Here is a 19946-nt window from a genome sequence, read left to right as displayed (position 1 = left end):
GCATCTCCACTGTGTGGATTATGCACAGAACACAGCCGGGCCTCACTGTACACCCCTAGCCTGGCAACCTTCTGAAACCAGTTTTGGAACTGGCAACATTTTTGCATGAATCCCGATGCATGTTAACTCTTAAAGGAGATGACAACTGTCCCCACAAGGTCCTTCTCCTTCTTGAACCTTCTTTCCCTCTGCTTCCGAGACACTGCATTATCCACATTTCCTTCTACTTCTTTAATAGAGACTCGGCTTTCCTTCATGCCTGGGCCACCCACAAGGGTTTGGTGCCTGTCTTTTTTGGATTTCTTTTTTCTCTCTCTCACCGTTTGTTTGTTTGTTTTTTTCATTAGAATTTCATCTAATCCATTCACTACTATGGAGATTGGCAGCTCCATGTGGTCAAGGACTGGGTCTTGCTTATAACTCTTGTATTTATTCCTATCACTTACTTATTCATTTATTCAAAAATATTTATTATGTGACAGACACTGTTTTATTGACTGGGGACACAGCAGCAAATAACAAAAAAAAATTCCTGATTTCATTGAGCTTAGAATTTATTGGAGGTTTCAGAGAATAAACAGTTTAAAGACATAAAATATGTAATATGTCAGGTAGTAAAGTGCTAAGGTGAAAAAGAAAGCAGGGAAGGGCAATAGGACTCCTTCTGGGAGGGGGGAGGGGTCCTCCAGTTAGAGGTCGCACAGCAGGGGGCGCTGCAAGCAGAGGACTGGACAGAGGGAGGGGTGACCTCAAGCTTCGAGGACGGCTGACAGGAGAGCATCCCAGGCAGGGCAACAGCACGTACGATGCCCTGGGTGGGAGCAGAATCCGTATGTTTCAGCAACAGTAAGGAAGCCACGGTGCTGAAGTCGAGTGAGCGAGAGAAAGCACGGAAGGAGATAAAGTCAGACAGGTAATAAGAGGGGCTGTGAGGGGAATCTTATAGATCTGGAGGGTTTAGGAAGTGAGGGATATGATCTAACCTGTATTTTTTTTTTTTTTTTTTTTTTTTTTTTGTCGCGCCGGACAGCTTGCGAGATCTTAGTTCCCTGACCAGGGATCGAACCCATGCCCTTGGCTGTGAAAGCGTGGAGTCCTAAACCACTGGACCACCAGGGAAGTCCCAAACCTGCACTTTAAAGGTATTGCTCTGGCTGCTATGTTGGGAAAACTGCGAAGAGTGAGCATTATGGAAACCAGTTAGGGAACTACTGTGTGATCCAGGTGAGGGGTGATGCTGGCTTGGATGCCAGTGGTAGCAGGGGAAGTGGGGAGGTAGAGCTGAGAGGATTTGCAGAGAATTACTAATGAAGTGGGAGAGAAAAAGAGGCATGGGTGATGCCACGGTGTGTGGCCTGACGACTGGAAGGTTGGAGCCACCTTGTCCTGGAAGACTGGCGGGGAGGGCCATGAGCTCAGCGTTAGACGTGCTAAGCTTGAGATGCCTTTTAACTGCCCAGTGGTGATGCTTGAGGGCGGCAGTGGACACATCGAGCGGGAAGCCAAGGGGGAGGCTCAGGCTGGAGATTTGTAAGAGTTATTCACTGACACCTGGTGCTCACGGCCATGAGGCTGGATGTTCAGACAAGATAGGGCACGTACAGGGTGGTATGGCCATAGCCCAGGCTGGGTATTCAGATGAGCAAGAAAAAAGGTTCAAGAACTACATCCTGTGGCCCTCCAATGTTTAGAGGTTGGAGACATGAGGAAGAATTATTGAATAACACTGAGGAGTGGCTGCAAGTGGAGGAGAAAAACCTCCAATGAGCAGCACTGACCCTGGTACACGGCTGGAATGCAAATGAGTAAAATTCATTAATATTTGAAATAATTTAAATAAACTAATAAATGTGGGTCTCCAGCCTAGGTCTTTTGACTCATGTCAAGGACTATTTATCTGTAGAACACCTTTTCTGTGGTTAGAATTGGGGGAGGGGCTTGGCATACACAGTGAATGAAAGACTATCTTTGCCCGTAGGAACTGACATGAGGAGCTGACACAAGAAAACTATGCACTAATATCCTTCAACAAAAATGCAAGAACCCTTTACAAATTTTTAGCAAATTAAATCCAGCAATATATAAAAAGGACACTGTATCTTGACCAAGGGGTACTTTCTGTAAAAAAAAAACCAAGGTTGGTTCAATACCCATAAATCCATCAATGCAATTTACTATATTAATAGAATAAAGAAGAAAAACCATATGATGTTCTTAATAGAAACATGAAAAGCATAGATAAAATTCAACTCTCATTCATGATAAAAAAAAAATAATTCCCAGCAAACTGGGAATAGAAGGGAACTTCCTCAATTTGATGAAACCTTCGAGGGAAAAAAATTATGGCATAATTCATGGTAAAACAATAAATGTTTTCTACCTAAAGACCTGAAAAGGCAAGGATGTCTATGCTCACCTCTTTTAGTCAACATTTTAAAAGGTCCTAGTCATTACAATAAAGAAAAATAAGAGAAAGAGAGGAAGAAAAACGAAAGGAGCATAAAGATTAAAAAGAAGTAAAGTAATTTTTATTCACAGATAACATGATTATGTACATGAGAAATCCAAAGGACTTTAACTAGAACTAATAAGTGAATTGTGAAAGGTCACTGGATACAATATACCCTCCAAATAATTGTGTTTTTGAATGTTAGCAACCAATAATTGGAAAATGACATTTAAAAATACTATTCATAATGGCATCAAAAACGTCAAATACCTAGAAATAAACTTGACAAAAGATACGCAAAACAACTATACTTAAAACTACCAAACATTGCTGAGATAAATTAAAGGCAACCTAAATAAACGGAAAGATGTACAATGTTCATGGATTGGAAGTTTCCATATTATAAAAATGTCAAGTCTTCTGAAACTGAATTATAGATTCAGTACAAAACAAATAAAAATTCCAACAAGCTGCTTTTATAGATATGGACAAGCTGATTATAAATTTACATGGAAAAGAAAATACATAGATTAGCCAAGACAATAATAATAAGACATGTTACCTGATTTCAAGAAATACTATAAAACTATAATAATGACTATAACATAATATTGGAACCAGGATAGACAAATATATCAACAGAACAAAATACAGAGTCCAAGAATAGAATCACACATATATGATAATTGATCTGTAATAAAGGCAACATATCAATTTTATGGGGAAGGAAAGTCTGTTTCAATAAAGACACTGAAACAACTGCATAGACATATTGAAAAGTGAACCTTGACCTCTACCTCATACCACACACAAAACTGAGATGGATTATAGATTGAAATATTAAAGCTAAAACCACAAAGTTTCTAGAAGGAAACATGAAAAAATCTTTGCAACCTTGGGTGAGGCAAGGATTTTTTAGGGTACAAAAGGTACCAACCAGGGACTTCCCTGGTGGTCCGATGGGTAAGACTCCACGCTCCCAATGCAGGGGGCCCAGGTTCGACCCCTGGTCGGGGAACTAGATCCCACATGCCACAACTAAGAAGTCCTCAGGCTGCAACTAAAAGATCCCACATGCCACAACTAAGACCCGGCGCAGCTAAAACAAATAAAAATAAAAAATGAAAGTACCAATTATGAAAGAAAAAAATAAATTGGATAGTAAAAATTTTTAAAATTCTGCTCATCATGAAAGTGAAAAGGCAAGCCACACATATTCCACCAAAGTGGATATATCCTAAATGTCCATCAACAAGAGCATGAATCAAAATTTGTGGCATATTGACTCAACAGAATAGTCCACAGTAATGAAAGGAACAAATCTATAACATCATGGGAATGACCCCAATATAGTGCTGAGTGAAAGAAACAGACACAAAGAAGTTCACACTACATAATACTATTCAAAAACAGGTAGAACTAATCAATGTTGACAGAAATCAGAATAGTGGCCACTTTTTGGGGGGATTGGTGATTTCTGGGGGTTGGTAATATCCTGTGTTTACATCTGGGTAGTATTAAATTGTCTACTTTGAGGGGCTTCCCTGGTGGTCCAGTGGTTAAGACTCCGTGCTCCCAATGAAGGGGGCGTGGGTTCGATCCCTGGTTGAGGAAGTTCTGCATGCTGCAGGGCGTGGCCAAAATAAATAAATAAATCGTCTGCTCTGAAAACATTCATCAAGCTGTGCATTTACAATTTGTGACCTTTTCTTTATGTTACATTTCAATGAAAATATTTTTTAAAAGTAAGAATACAGATTCGAACAACACAACTGACAAACCATCCTAATGGATACATACAAAATACAGTCGCAGAAGACATATTCTCTTCAAGTATGCACAGAATTTTTTTTTTTTAATTGACCGTATTCTAGGCCAAGGATATAGCCTGTGGGACCTAATTCCAGCCTGGTGCCTTTTTTGTATGGCCTGCAAACTTAAGAATGGTTTTTACTTTTTTCAAATGGTTGGAAAAAAATATTTTGTGACATGACATTATATGAAACTCAAAATCAGTCCAAAATACAGTCTTACTGGAACATGGCCACTCTCTTCACCTGTGTCTGCTTTCACACAGCAATGGCAGAGCCGAGTAGTTGTGACAGACACTGCATGGGCAACAAACACTAAAATGTTTACTACCTGGTCCTTTAAAGAAAAAGTTAGCTAGGCCCTGTTCTAGGTCACAGAGCAAGTCTCAAGAAATGTCAAGGGGTTGAACTCATACGATACGTATTTTGTGCCCAAAAGAGCTATTAGTTAAAAATCCACAGCAAAAGGAAAACCAGAACAAATCTCTATGTTCAGAAATGAAGAAATACTTCTAAATAACTCAGGGGTCAACAAAAATACTGAAATGAATATTTTAAAATATGTTAAGCTAAATAATAATGAAAATAGTGGATATTATAACTTACATGTTGAAACAGTACTCAGAGAAAATGTGTAGGATTAAATGCTTATATTAGAAAGAATAAAGGCTGCAACTGAATGAGACAGGCATTCATCTCAAGAAATATTGGAAAGCCAAAAGAATAAAATAAACTTGAAGAGTAAAGGGAAAGAAAAAAAAGGCAAAACTAGGCATTAATGAAATAGAAACACAACAGAGAGAATAACCAAGATCAAAAGTTGGTTCTTTGAAAAAAGTCTAATACAATTAATTGATAGGTCTTTGGCAAGATGAATCAAGAAAAGAAGAAAGTACAAATAAATAATATTAAAAATAAAAGGGGGACACGACCACAGATGCTTAGAAAATGTGTACAGCTTTTTATGCCTATTCATTTGGAAACTTAGATGAAATTGCTAAATTTCCAGTAACATACAACTTAGCTAATATAGATACAAGATGATATATAAAAACCGTAATTCTATAAGCTTTAAAGTAATTGAATCACAGTGAAAAAAAACTATTTTAAAGAGGAAAAGCCATCCCAGATAGCTTTAGTGGCAAATTCTACAAAACCTTTAAAGAACAAATTATTATTTTAGAGACAATTCCAGTGTATAGGAAAAGGGAAACCAAACCCATTCATTTTATTAGGCTAGTGTAATCTTAATAACAAAATCAGGAGCCAATCTCACTCATGAACATGCATGCAAAAATCCCAGCAAAATTCTAGCAAACCAATTCAATAATGTGCAAAAAATAATAAAACATCATGATCAAGTTGAGTACATCCCAGGAATATGTGTGGGTTTTCATTAAAAATCAATCTATATACTTAACAACATTAGTAGTAGAAATGAGAAAAGTCAGAGAATCACCTCAACAGATGTTGAAAACAGTGTTTCATAAAATTCAAAATTCATTTATGATAAAAAAAAATTCTTAGCCATCTTGGAATAGACGGGAACTTCCTTAATCTGTTAAAGAATATCTACTAAACCCTACAGAAACCACTAAACTTAAGGGTAAGACATTAAAAGCTTTATGTATGTATGAGAGAAGAATGTCCCCTTGATCACATCTATCAACATCTGTGCTGGAGATCCTTGCCAATACAATAATGCAAGAAATAGAAATAGGAGATTATGAATTAGAAATGAAGAAGCAAAACGGTCATTATTTCAGATGACATGATTATATTCACAGAATCTCCAAAAGAATCTACAGAAAACGCTCCGAATTCATAAGAGGGTTTACCAAGGTCAATGGACACAGCATAAACAGAAAAATCCTACTGCATTTCTATCTACCAGCAACCAATGGTTAGAAAATGAAATGAAGAGATACTATTTACAACTGCATAAAAATATGAAGTCCAGAGGAATAGATCTAACAAGGAAAGTATACAGAAATCTTTAAAACTTCACTGAGAGACGTTCCAGTGGTCTAAATATAATACATGGAAGGATGTATCCGTTCATGGACCAGAAAACTCAGCATTTGTTATTTCCCATCCCAGACCGATCTGTGGATTCAACACACCGTATCTGATGAGCTGCTTCTAAAATGTATATGGGAATCAGAGAGGCCAGGAAAAGCTAAGACATTCTTGAGGAAGAACAAGGTAGGGGCTGGCCTCATTTTAAAGCAAGTGACACCATAAGCTGTAGGAAGCAAGACAGTGTGACAGAGGCCCACTGGACCCAGTGGAGCTGAGTGGAGGGGCCTACATGCAGGAAGATTGTTGAAAACTCATCTCCCATGATCACTGGGACATACTGCCATGTGAGGGTGGGATACTGACTTATAAGATATGGTATGTCCTTGGAACCAGGGACCAATACATGGTGGCCTTTCTTCCATAACCAGAATACTCACATCTAGGTATAGCGGGGGAAGGAGAGTGCGTCTCCCATTACTCCTCCTGACCCACATGTAAGTTTTTTCTTTTGCTCCTACAATGCTGGTCTCTGATGTTAGTTTTTCAGTATGGAAGGGAGCAGCAACCCTACCAGAAGAAGGCACTGTGGTTCCCCTCAACTGGAAGGGGAAACTGCCCCTGGTTATCAGGCTCCCCAGATCAGCGGACAGCAACGTGGTACAGGGGGTTCTGGGGTGGCCTGGGTGAGGCCTCTGCTACACAACGGGGATGGGGAAAAGGGAATCTCCTGGGTACCCCCTCCTGCTCCCATGCTCAATGGGAAATTTAATGGAAGACTACATCAAGTATTAGGCCTAATCATAACCTCAATTCATCACTTCGTCCTTGTTGAGCATGTATATTCACAACCAACTAAAGCTTCTGCATGATGACCAAATCCTGGAGATTAATAAGATTTTCCAAGACTGCTGACAAACTAGATTTCCTTTCCAGCTGCAAATTAGGAGATGCATGTGGAGCCCCTCTCATGTGCTCCGTGTTGAAAGGAAGAACAGCTGTGAGAGGAAGCACAGAGCTAGAAAGTACAGCCCCAGTGATTTTCTCCTCATCAGGCCCGGGTCCAGTCCAAGGCACTTTCACAGCCAGGTTCTCTTGGCCAGATCCCGTGAAAGCAGAGAAGACTCGCATCTGCAGAGAAGTTCCTGCTGCAACACTGTGCAGCCTAACAGCACAGGGATGCACCCAGCTGCTGGAGCAAGGACAAGGGAGAATCCTTGGGACACACAAAGTGATCGGAAATCTCCATTTGATTTGTGGGAATTAATCTTTCAAGGACTCAGTCGAGACATTTTGGATAATCAACAACTGAGGTCTGTTCCAGTTCCTCATGGATGACCTCTAGCTTCCAGAACTGGAACACTGCCACGAGATCCAGGCCTGCTGAGCCCCAGGCTGTGCTGGAAGCTGTAAATGCAGAGTCTGGGTGGTGTGACTTACCCAGTTTGGTCAGTTATGCCTCCCTTTTTAAAAACTAAAGGCATCTGTTCATAACAAAGATATGGCCACGATTTTTGTGCCCAGCTCTTTGACACTGCTTTTCTCATGTAAGAGGTGGGTGACTTAATCAAAGGTCTAGGATTCCGCACATATGCCTGTAAAGTGTACACAGTCCTCCATTAATAAGCCTCTGCACACAGGTGTGACAACTAACACTCTTCTACTCAGAAAGAGATCGACGCTACTCGGATTCAAATTCTGGACTTGGTTTGGCTACCCGGAAACCAAGTTTGCTACACCTGCACCAACTGTGGACGTATTTGGAGCCCAGGAGCAGTGTGGTCTGCCCTACTGCCCTCACAGACTGGCTGCAAGGTTCAAATGCTATATTAATAAGTGTGGTGCAAACAGTACTGTCCTAATGAGAGGGAATGTAGAAGAATCATATACTTTTGAGATAAGGGTGAAAACTTTAAAAGAAATATAAGGTATGTTTCTGAGAAGGAGAATGTTTATTTCCAAATATTTTAATCTCTATATATGTATAAATATGTTCTCTAAATATCAGAAGATAATTTTTGGAAAAAATGGATAATCAGAGGACTCTCAAATTTTGCCTGAAACTTCTGAAGAGTACACAGAATCTTTCTAGGCTGAAAGGGGCAGGGAGATCAGATTTCATCTGTTTCATAGTTACGTATTTGCCTGCTTTGAGGGCTATAGAGGAATACAGAGAAATAAGTCACGGCTCTTACCCACAGGCAGTTTGCACGCAAGATAAAAATATGTATTCAAGAAGGCAAAAAAATGAAGAGAAAAAAAGAGCTTTAGGGTGAGTACAGACATAACGTTCTGTAGCCAGAGAGAGTCCTCTTCTAGCTGAGAGAAGCCTCGGAAGTCTTCATGTAGGAGGCGGTCATGACCGTGGGCGCCAGCAGAGACTGGTGATGGGAGGGGAGGTACACCCCAGGCAAATAGCGTAAGACGGGAAGGAAAGGGTGAGGGGGCACTGGCTCTCTTTGCTAAGGCAGCTTCCCCACCACGTACGTCAGGAGGTGTTAATCCAGCTGAGCATTCGTTGGTGTTGTGTGAAAAGACGTGCCTAAAAGGTTACAGATAAATAAAGAGCAAGGGTGTCGACAGAACCGGGCAACGGTCTGCACGCTGCTGCCGAGGGGCTTCCTGGGTAAGTCAGAGGCTGGGCACTGAAGGAGGTAAGGCAGGAGGGAAGCCTAGACTGTGGACTTGAGAAGATTGTAAAGCTCTGGAATCGGTACCTTGGGAAATGCATGGAGCATCAGAATCACTGAGAGACACAGGAAAATACTGAAGAACAGCCGGGGGACCCAGCTGACAGCGGACTCCGTGAACGCCCAGCAGAAATAACCAGCTCGTTTTCACAACTCGTCGCTGCTGTATTTGCCCACCTGCAGCCTCTCCACCCTCTCCACCTAATGTCCTGGGAATCCAAATGCAGGCAACACAGAGCACCAGGTAAATTTTCTACGCTTATTCATGAGATGAAAAGGCCACGATGAAAGCATGCTCTTCAAGTCTGTGCGTGTCGCTAGGAGATACAGCGTGGTAGAGGCCACAGAGCTAACCTGGAGATGGTCTTTGCAAACTAAGTGGTCAGGAACCAAACGCAGAAGTCAGGTAGGGAAGAATGCATGTCTTTATACTCGGAGGGAAAAGCCACCTTACAAAAAGATGGGAGTAAAGCAAGGGCCTGTGAAGTGAAGAGTAATGGCATTAATGACCACAATCTCTATGAACAGAACTTTGTGAGCTGGATAATAATGTTAGAATAAGAGGTCAGGAAGGAAAGACATGGAAGGAAAGAGCTTCTACACACGGGCGACTAGGCGTGCGGGGAGACACCCATCCCCCCAGAAAAGCGTCTGGTTACCTACCCCGAAGCCAGAACCACTTCATCACCGACGGGGACGGGGACCATCCCTGGAGATGTGGTCCTACAAGGCTCACATTGAGGGGCAGGCCTTCACGTCCACCAACCGAGGCACCAGGGCGGAGCAGCCCCACCACCGGGGACACCACGTGCCTTGCCCTGAATCCTGCCTACGAACTGAGGAGAACAGAACCTATTTGGGGGCGTTTCATGAAAATTGCAAACAACACAGTTTCTCACCTTTCTGACCAGATCCCCAAAGTCAACCTAAAACAACCAAAAAGTTATAATGAACAATGAGAGAATCAAGTGCCAGACTGGAAATAACGAAGGGCCAAAATGAGAGGCCAAAGGGAAAGGAGTGATTTCTGGGCGTGGTTATTCACAGGGCTGTAGGCACCAGGGATGCTGGCTGCACAGACAGACTGACCCTCACAGGGTCATCTGTGCGTGAGCAAGGTCAGACCGGTGGTTTCTCAGGGCGCTTCTACCCCCGGTGTCTAGGATTCCAGGACCTGCCAGTTTCCCGCTCTGGGAAGCTCATGATCCCACGATATGAACTTCTGAACTGAGAGGGTGTGTTCTGGCCCTGCAGTGCCTGAGATGCCAAAGTGGGTGACAGATACATCGGTTAAAAAATTGCATTCAAGTATAACAACTTTTCCGTTGGAAAAAAAAAATATCAGTTATGTTATTTGTCAGAAAGACTGAGAAGTCCACGGACTGAAACTTTTATAAAAAGTAAAATGTGTTAAATTCCAAGCACTTCTCATGTGCTCCATGGTCCAGGGTGGGATGTGGAGGGGGAGGCATGGCCCTGTCCTCCAGACATGCACATACGTGTGTGTGTGTGTGTGTGTGTGTGTGTGTGTGTGTGTGTATTTTATATACATTTTACTTCTTTTAGTGTTTGCCCTTGAGTTTGACATATACATTTATAATTAATCCAAGTCCTCTTTCAAATAACACTTACTGCTTCACAGGTAGTGCAAGTACCATATAACAGAATATTTCTAATTCTTCCCTCCCATCCTTATAACACTGCTGTCATTCATTACTTATCCATAAGTTATAATCACTGAATGCACTGTTGCTATTATTGTTTGGAAAAAACTGTTATTTGTTAGATCAATTAAGAATAAGAAAATAAAAGATTTCAGTTTACCTTCATTTATTCCTTCTCTAAAGCTCTTCCTTTTTAAAGTAGATCTGTGTTTCTGATCTGTGACATTTTCTTTTTGATGAATTTATTGTAATATTTCTTGCAAGGCAGGTCTACTGGCTACAAATTTCCTAATTTTTGTTTGAGAAAGTCTTCATTTCTTCTTTCACTTTTGAAGAATACAGAATTCCATGCTGGTGGTTTTTCTCTTTCAACACTTGAAATATTTTACTTCACTTGCTTCTAACTTAAATGATTTCTGGCTAGAAGTCCAATGTAATACCTATCCTTGAACCTCTATAGTTGTTATTTTTTTTCCTCTGGCTTCTTTTAAGATTTTCCCATTGTTTTTGATTTTTGGTAGTGTCTGTTTGGGCTGCTTTAACAGAGTACTATAGACTGGCTGGCTTATAAACAACAGAAATTTATTTCTCACAGTTCTGAAGGCTGGAAAGTCCCAGAACAAGATGTCGGAAGATGGCTGGTTCATGGACGGCTGTCTTCTCTCTGTGTTCTCACAAGCAGTAAGGGGTAAGGGAGCTCTCTGGGGCCTCTTTTATAAGGTCACCAATCCCACTCCTGAGGGCCCCACCCTTATGACCTAATCACCTCTCTACCCCTACCCCTAAATACCATCACACTGACGGTTAGATTTCAAAATATGAATTCTGGGGGGTGGGGGGGGCACAAACATTCAGTCTGCAATGTGCAGTTTGAATGTGATATGTCTAGGTGTAGATACTTTGGTATTATCCTCCTGGGTGTTGTCTACGCTTCCTGGATCTGTGGTTTGGTATCTGTCATCAACTTGGAAATTTTTCACATATTATAATTATATATTAAAGTATATGTTATATAAAAATATCTTTAAATTATAATTTCAAATATTTCTTCTGTTCCTTTCTCTTTCTTTTCCTTCTAGTATTCCCATTAGGGGTATATAACACTTTATAATTATCCCACAGGTCTTGAATGCTCTGTACAGTTTTATCATTTTTTCCCTTTGCATTTCAGTTTTGATATTTCTATTGACATGTCTTCAAGCTCACAGTTCCTTTCCTCACCTGTCCAGTTTATTCGTGAACCCATCAAAGGCATTCTTCTTTTCTGCTACAGTGTTTTTGATTTCTAGGATTTCCTTTTAATTCTTTCTTGGAGTTTGCATCTCTCTGCTTCCATTACTCATCTCTTCTTGCATGTTGTCCATTTTTTCTATTAGAGCCTTTAGCATATTAATCACAGTTCTTTTAAATTCCTCATTTGATCATTTCAAAATGTTTGCCATATCTGAGTCTGATTTTGATGCTTGCTCTGTCTCTTCAAACTGTGGGAGTTTTTCTGCCTTTTAGTATGCCTTGCAATTTTTTTGTTGAAAGCTGGACATGATATACCAGGTAAAAGGAACTGAAGTAAATAGGCCTTTAGTGTAAGGCTTTATGTTTGTCTGGCTGGGAGTTAGGCTGTGTTTATGGTTTGCTGAAATTGTAGATGAAGGTGTCAGAGGCTAAAGCTTCCTTGGATGCCTCTGTTTTTGACTCCCCTGTTGTGTCTGGGTTTCTCTAGAGACTTCATGGATAAGGTCTCAGATGTGCAGTTCTTTTGGTTGTTTCCTGTTACTATACAAAAGTCTGGCTGATGCCATGGTGAGATGTGGGGGAGAAGTGCTCCACGGACCTGTCATGAGGTCCCTAACCCTAACCCTAAAAAGCAGTCCCGTAATCAGTGAGATGGAGCTGCGATAAAAGAATTCATGAAGAAAACTAGACAACAAAAAACCCAACTACAATAAACAACAAACCAATGAACTTCAAGTACAGCACAGAAAGTACGCCTCTTGTTCTGGGGCGGTGGGCCTGTGTCTTGCTTATGGAGGAGTTCTCTACACTCCTGACACCCCAGCCTGCCTTGCCCAGCTTTGGCCGAGGGTGCGTGCAGCCGCGTGCAGGAGATTTGAAAGGCACATGCGTGTCTGCCGAGGGGTCAGAGAGCGGGCATCGTGGGCCCGAAGGCCCTTCCTGCTGAGGTCACTTGGGGCAGAGGATGAGAACTGTCCTACTTTCTGACACAAAGCGGGCTCTTCCACTGGCCACTCAGGACACATTTACACAGGCTGGCTCTGGCCAAAGGAGGAGGATAAGGCAAAAGCAGGAAGATGTATTATCAAAGACCAACTGAATAAAAGGGCAAACAATGGCAACTTTTGAAGAAAATCAATTGAGAAGGAATTCTTAATAGCCAAATTGTTGTGAAAGATAAAACAGGAGCTATGAGTTAATAATAGGCTATAGATTTTTTTCCATCCGTACTGAGGCTTATCTTATAAATAAATGTTCCTTATTATTCTTTGGCAACTGTTTGTGGGTGACTCAGATAGTCTTTCAAAACTGGACAAAAGGAATAATATAGATCTCTTGTATCCAGGGAATTCCTCAAATTAGGAGTGGCCATGAATTAGAGAAGAAATTTGATTTTGATACAACATCTGCAAATGACAGCTGCCTTTTCACAAAGTTCCCAGTGTCATTCCTCTACTTTAAAAACTCCCAATAACGATAATAATAAATTACCAAAACAGAACATGTTGCAGTAATCCACTTAAAAACATATTTAGTGAATTCTGGTTATTCAGTATTCTCAGTTATCTTTTCAAAATAAATGATTCTTTACATATTCAAAAACTAACAACTTACTTTCCCTGAGAATGTCCCAAACTATTTTAAAATGTATGACTTAATCTCAAAAAGGTTATTTGGTTGGGGTTGAGATAAATAAGAAAATTGCACATTTGAAATAAGAGGAAATTTACATAACCACGTTGCAGTCAAACACATTCCCTTTATTATAAAGCCACGCTGGGAAAAGATTTCCTTCCAAACACAGGTGCCAACACTGGCTCCTCTTGGCCTCACATGTGCAGATGCTCTTGTGGCTTCTGGTGCATCAGCCCTAACTAGCATTTTGAGCACTTACTCCAGGGGAAGGTCCTGGGCTAGGTGTCATTCTGGAGACACACACACACACACACACACACACACACACACACACGCACACACACAACAGCTGCTGAGCCTGCAAGGGAGTCAAAAACTACCTCAACGGCAGCTTCAGGGCAACTCAGGGAAAGGATGGGCATCTAGGAACACGAGGACCCAAGGAGGGCCCGTCCTCTTTAAGGGGTGCTTAGAATTCCCGGAAGGACTGTAGACACCCTGGTCCCCAACCTGAACGTTACACCTGAGGAGGTTAAGGTCCAAAGACATTAAGAGACTTGCCCAAGACACCCCCCACTGTGGCAGCACAGGAACTGGAACTTTGCGGTCCCCAGCTCCTATCCTATTACTCTCTCCTGCCTGTGCTTCTTAGAAAGGACTGAATCATCCCCTGTTCTCCTCCCAGGCCCATAACTGCCATGGCCAAGTAAGGAGAGTCTAGATGATGTTAACATGTTTTTCGTTTACAAAATGGACACTGGTTGGGGTGACAAAGAGGACCCTTTCCCACAGCTTCCTCTTGTCTTAACTGCTCCTGGTCAAGGCTGCTTCCGCTCATCTACCCTTTGGTCAGATAATCACCAGCCAGTCCACTCATGTGTCTGGAGAGAAACATGACAAAAATGCTAAAACGTACTCTCACAAATTCATACAAGCCAATGTGCTGAGTACCCGTACTGTTTCCAATTACTGGAAGAAGGAAAGTAACACGGGTACCTCCTACAGTTTGGAGGCTTTACGAATCATTTTTCTGCAGGACAAATTGGGCGTTTTAACAAACCCTGTAAATCACTCACATTCTGTCCCATGTGTACGTCTTCTCTGACTGCTGACTCAGTAATACAAGTAGGAAAAACCACAAGTCTGACAACAGCACGTTTCTTTTCCGTGACCAAAGGCTACGGTGTCCACATTTATGGAGACAGACTTATCTTGAAAGTAACCTAACAATGATATTACGTTGCTCAGCACACCGATTTTTTAAAAATGTATCTTTTAAAAAGTTCAATGAAAAGCTCAAGAAGGGAGCAGACCCTCTCAGATGCCCGCCTGACACGAGCACAGCCGTGGTCCTTCAACATACCGTTTTGCAAAGGCTGTATTATGAAGAGGAGGCGGATTCTGCCAGGCACATAATTTGTATATTTAAGGGAGGTGTATGGATGAAAAAGCGAAATATGTTAAATTTCAAAGGCCTTGGAAGCAGTGCTGTGTGTGAGCTTGTATTACAAACAGCCTCACATTATTACACAGGCTATTAACGAGGCCCAGTGAATGAAAGTACAATTTGAATATGCATGACTCTATCCAGTGAGCAGGACTTTTGTGTACTGATGAGGTTTGTTTTTTTTTTTTCCCCCTCCTAAAGAAGGATTAAAATTATTCTTAGAGAAGTATGGCTACCCAGAGGCTGGTAAAGTGTACTCAGACCACAGAGTCACACCACGTTCAGATAAAAGATACAGGTCCTCCACGGACAGCTCTCATGCGACCTATCATTTTGGAAACTCGTGCACAGCCTGCCCTCCGGAGAAGGAGCTTCCTCAACTTCAAGCGGCTGCGTCATGACAATTTCTAAGCAAAAATACTGATTTTGGTGGCCATCCCTAAAAGTAGGCAAGGTTAAATAAACCTTTCAAGTACAAAGCCTTCCCTTCCGTGGTAAGGCGCTCTGGTTAAAATACTGGGGAATGGGTAAATTATTGCACCAAATGGCTGAGAATTAATCTCTGCTGACTAGCTGTAATCTAACGAGGCGTCTGTGTCCCCGGGAGCCCACAGTGCGTCCCTGGCGGTATGTGCAGTGTGTCGAGTCTGCGTGGCACCCTTTGTCCCCGCTCCCAGGCGGCCTTTCCCCTCATTGTCCGTAATATCCTCATGCATCTGGGACGCGTGGAATGCATTCATACTAACAGACTTACCATTGTTTTCTCTCCGAAGCTTTGTTGAGCAAAGGCTGCATCGTGGTTACTGATAATTATATTGCTTAATTAATCAAGACAAAAAAAATTTGCAAATCATTGCCTGGTTGCCAAGCAGGGAGATAAAAAATGACAACAATACAAGCTGAAGCAATATAACAAAAGTAACAGCTATCTGATCAGAAATTCTTATATAATGAAGCTATTAATGCTAAATCGGTTAATGTTAACATTGCTCCAGGTGTCTCTACTTAGATGCGAACAAAAAGGCTAACATTATGGATATAAAAGGCCAAATGTTGCCATGGATTCTGTAACCTGATAGAGAGGACAGCCTTTTCATTTGATTAGGGAATGCAATTTAAATACCAGGGACCGAAGCCAAACAAACAGACTTTCCCTCCACAAGCCTCTCGCATTCACCCTGGGGTCAGTGGTTGGTGAGCAAAAGGTCAGCCACACTTGCCCTGGAAATGTCTGGATTAATTTTATTACATTGTAATGGTTTGTCCTTTAAATGTGGGGATAACACTAAATTTCCAGTTGGCCATTATTCTCTTCTTCCCTTTAGGCTTTTTGAATTGAAGTATTAAGAAAACGATTTGCTCGATTCATCTTGTCAGAATTTATGGCCAAATTTATAAAACTTACACATTTTTTTAAAGAAACTTGTTTTCATGCATTGTAATACCTTTTCAAAAATCACTTCGACACCAGGAAGTGAACTCAAATACCTTTTATGTTCTTAATTTACTATAAAAATAAAAGTGACATTTTTAGGACATTAAATGACATTTTAGAGGGCCGTGCTGAAAATGAACTAATAAAGCCAGTTAATCCATACTAAATATTAAAGAAACACATTCTCCAGTTTTTGAAAGCTACAGGATACTAAATTTATTGGTTGTCTAATATTAAAATTTTCAGTTTAATTTTTTAAATTAATGTCCTTCATGGACACACGCAAATGTTATTAGCACTAAGAGCCATTTTCTTATACAAACGTGAACACTTCGCATGCACAGAGACTTGAACCAAAGATAGCACAAATATTTAACATGAAGAACTTCGGCATCTTTGCTCCCTGAGTAGAAAAGAGGGTTCCCCTTATGTCAGGCTTCTCACCAGCCAGAGTAGGGGCTTTTCTGAGTTCAGGAGTTGACTCGCATTGTCATTATTCTATTTTCATGGTAGTAACAATAACAAAAAATAATAATAGCAATAATAATAATAATAATAATAATTATTATTAACACTTAAGTAGCTTTTCCTCTGGACCAGGCACTGTTTGAAGCACCTTCCATTTCTTAGCTCGTTTAACCCTCACAACTTGAACACTTTAGATTAGGTTATAAATCCCAGGAAACCTTTACCTACTATTTTTAAAGCTTAAAAATAGAGAGTATTTAGAACAGTAACTTATAGCTCCTGCAGGAGGACAATTTGGAATGGAAATGAAGGTTGTATTTAATATCAAGCTGAAATACACAAAGTCATTTTCTTGAGAAGGAGAGACTTAATACACTAAATGTCTAATTGAAAAACTAAAAAAAAAAAACCCAAAAAACTCGCCTTGTATTAATAGTTGCAAATAAAATCAAGTCATTGTATCAAGCACTGTTAAACCACCACTAAAGGCAGGGTAAAGACAGAAACGGAAGCCAATCCAGGTTCCGGCACTCAGGCCCTGGATGGTTCCGGCTGTTCCCGTGATCGATGCCAGTGGACCCGGCTGAACTGACGGGTGGCAAGGCACGTCCATCGTTAGAAGCCCCGACATGGGCCAAGCCACGGAGGCCCAGCTCTTCAGGACTTTTCCGCGATCCTTCAGGACCGACCCCCGTTAGCAGCAGCAGAGGCAAGGCTGGATCCCGTACCCACAGCTACCCACAAAATGCTAGATGTGACAAGGGGCTCATTCAACTCTTACTGTTATTAATCAACATGCCCCAAGTTCTAAATGACAATTTCTTTAAATTATAAAATCTTAAAAATTAAAAACATTTAAAAAACCATACGTGTCTTTGCATTATAATTTTCAGAGTCTCAGTAATAAAATACAGAATTCTGTGCTCCTGATGAAAGATTCTTTGAAAATCCCAATTCATATTTAATTCCTATTTAGCATGTGTAATTCACATACGTGTAAAGTGGCCCCTTTAGCATACTGGTATCGCTGTTTTTCAGTAACAGTGAATCATATGGCAAACGCTTGTACGAGCCAGAAGAATAACGCGGTGAAAACATACCTCGGGTTTCTTCGTTATCGCGATAAAGAACATGTGATTCTTCATGGGGTAGATGATGATTGAAACGTCTCCGAAGGCGGTGGGGATGATCCCCCTGCGGTAGTCCCGGGAGTGTTCAGACCAGATGATGTGGACCTCGTCATTCCCCAAGTGACGGAGCTGCAACGGCAAATTTGCTCCTTATTAATCAGAGCGATAACAGCACTTTAGGAGGGGTCGTGGCTTACAAATTGAATTATTATACTCAGAGGCAAAAATAATTCACCACCAAAAAAGGCTACAACACCGATGCCTTCTGTGGGGATTTTAAAAAAGCACAAGTACACGAAAAAAACCCAGCTCGCCCTTCTATGAAACACACTGGAACCAAGAGAGAGAGGCACGTAAGCATCGCAGGTACAAGACCTTTTCCAGAATTTGTTAAAAATTTAATTTTACTCCTGCAGCAAAGCCTTGTGCAGTATGTGGCTGAGCAGTTTCTACACAGTGGACGGCGTGAGACTTTTATTCCGTATTACAGTAGAGCTTCATTAGGCTCTGAATTCAATGGTTATTAAGAAAAACAGAAGATGAGTGTTAAGAGAACAGAAGCCATTATAACACAATCCTTACCAAATGCATAAAAACGAGATTTATGACAAACCTTTAAGTATGTATAACACTACCTTTGTCTAAGAAACGAATGTGTTACTTAAATTTCATAAGAGACTAATACCCAGCACTAGTACGTAGCATTTGAAGAGTGCCTGACTGTAGAGAAAGTCTGTTCACACATACATCTTGTTCAGTCTTTCCACTAACTCTCTGAGGTAGGCCACGTTATCTTTATGTTGTCTGACGAGGAGGGGCGGGGGCTCGGGAAGGCGGGGCACGCCCCTGCCACGGTGTAGGAGCGGCGTGGGGCAGGGCGGCCTGGGAGCTGGCTGGGGCTTCTGAGCCACCTGGCCTCCACGGCCCATGGCCATCGAAGCTGCAGCCAGGACAACTGCCCTGTCACAGCTCAACTCCCCTAGCCCTCTCGTGTATCACTTTATACACAAGAGGCCACGTGGTCCAAAAACAAGTCTGAGACTCCTGGCCTCTCTGAGGAGGGCTTCCCATGCCTCCAAGGAAGGGAACCTGTGTGCATCCCTCAGGGCCCAGCTTGGTCCGATGCAAGAACACCCTCGACAAAGCTCCTGCACAGTGACTGCACGTCCCGGGCTGGAGAAAGTGCAGGTGCGGTCATCTGGGCAGGCCTGGCCGTGTGACTCAAGCAAACTCGATTATAAAGGTTAAAATGCTGGCTGAAATTGAAGTCCTAAACCCACAAAGGCTGACTGGTGAAGGCCCTTGGATGCCTCCTAAGGATGTGAGGTCCCGGCCCTGCACACGCTGCAGAAGGAGGCCATCTACCACCATGACAAAGTGTGCCTTGCTTCCTAGCTTATTTAACAGGTGAACCCTCAAAGTGACTGAATTCGGAGGCACTTTAGTAAAGCAGAGATGTTATGTCAAAGCTAATGCTTTGGTTTTGTCTTAAAGTATAAAAAAGAATGCTCTGAAGTACTGTGTATTTAAAACACTTTAATATAAATACAATTTCTTTATAGACTCTCTGACCACAAAGGGAAAACCTGAGATCACCCCAAAAGGTCTCCTTTCTGTTTACAAGGTCACAAAGGAGGCTGGTTTGCTGCAATGCCTGCTTCTCTCTCCCTCTGTCACACCTCTGGGGACCACTGTACCTCTGCACCTATGGTGAGGCGCGAGCTCAGGTGGCTCCTAGGTGAGGCGCTCTATTCAGCTGAGTCTGAACCTGGGCTCTGGGACACATGCCACTGCAGGCGTGGAGCACGGGGCACGACACTGCAGAAAAATTCAACGGTGTCTACAACTTTCTAAATGCAAAATCACCCAGTACGTGTCTTTTTCCTTCTCCTCTTCTCTTACATATAAAGACTAAAAGGGTAGCAGGCAAAAGGTGTACCAACCCGTTACATAAATAGTTAAAAA

The 19946-nt window shown here is 41.7% G+C and overlaps 1 protein-coding gene across 3 annotated transcripts in view; it reads right to left on the bottom strand.

Moving 5' to 3' along the window:
- RALGAPA2 (Ral GTPase activating protein catalytic subunit alpha 2) overlaps window positions 1–19946 on the bottom strand; it is a 281669-nt gene that overhangs the window by 77493 nt on the left and 184230 nt on the right. For all 3 annotated transcript variants that reach the window (XM_059898891.1, XM_059898892.1, XM_059898893.1), the window contains exon 36: window positions 17952–18110. In XM_059898891.1, the coding sequence (XP_059754874.1) occupies window positions 17952–18110 (159 nt within the window). The remainder of the gene's footprint in view (window positions 1–17951; window positions 18111–19946) is intronic.

This window comes from Balaenoptera ricei, chromosome 15, assembly GCF_028023285.1.
Source record: "Balaenoptera ricei isolate mBalRic1 chromosome 15, mBalRic1.hap2, whole genome shotgun sequence".
In the NCBI taxonomy this organism is placed as follows: Eukaryota; Metazoa; Chordata; class Mammalia; order Artiodactyla; family Balaenopteridae; genus Balaenoptera; species Balaenoptera ricei.
Note: the sequence above shows the minus strand (reverse complement) of the source record. Positions and strands in the feature narration are given on the sequence as shown.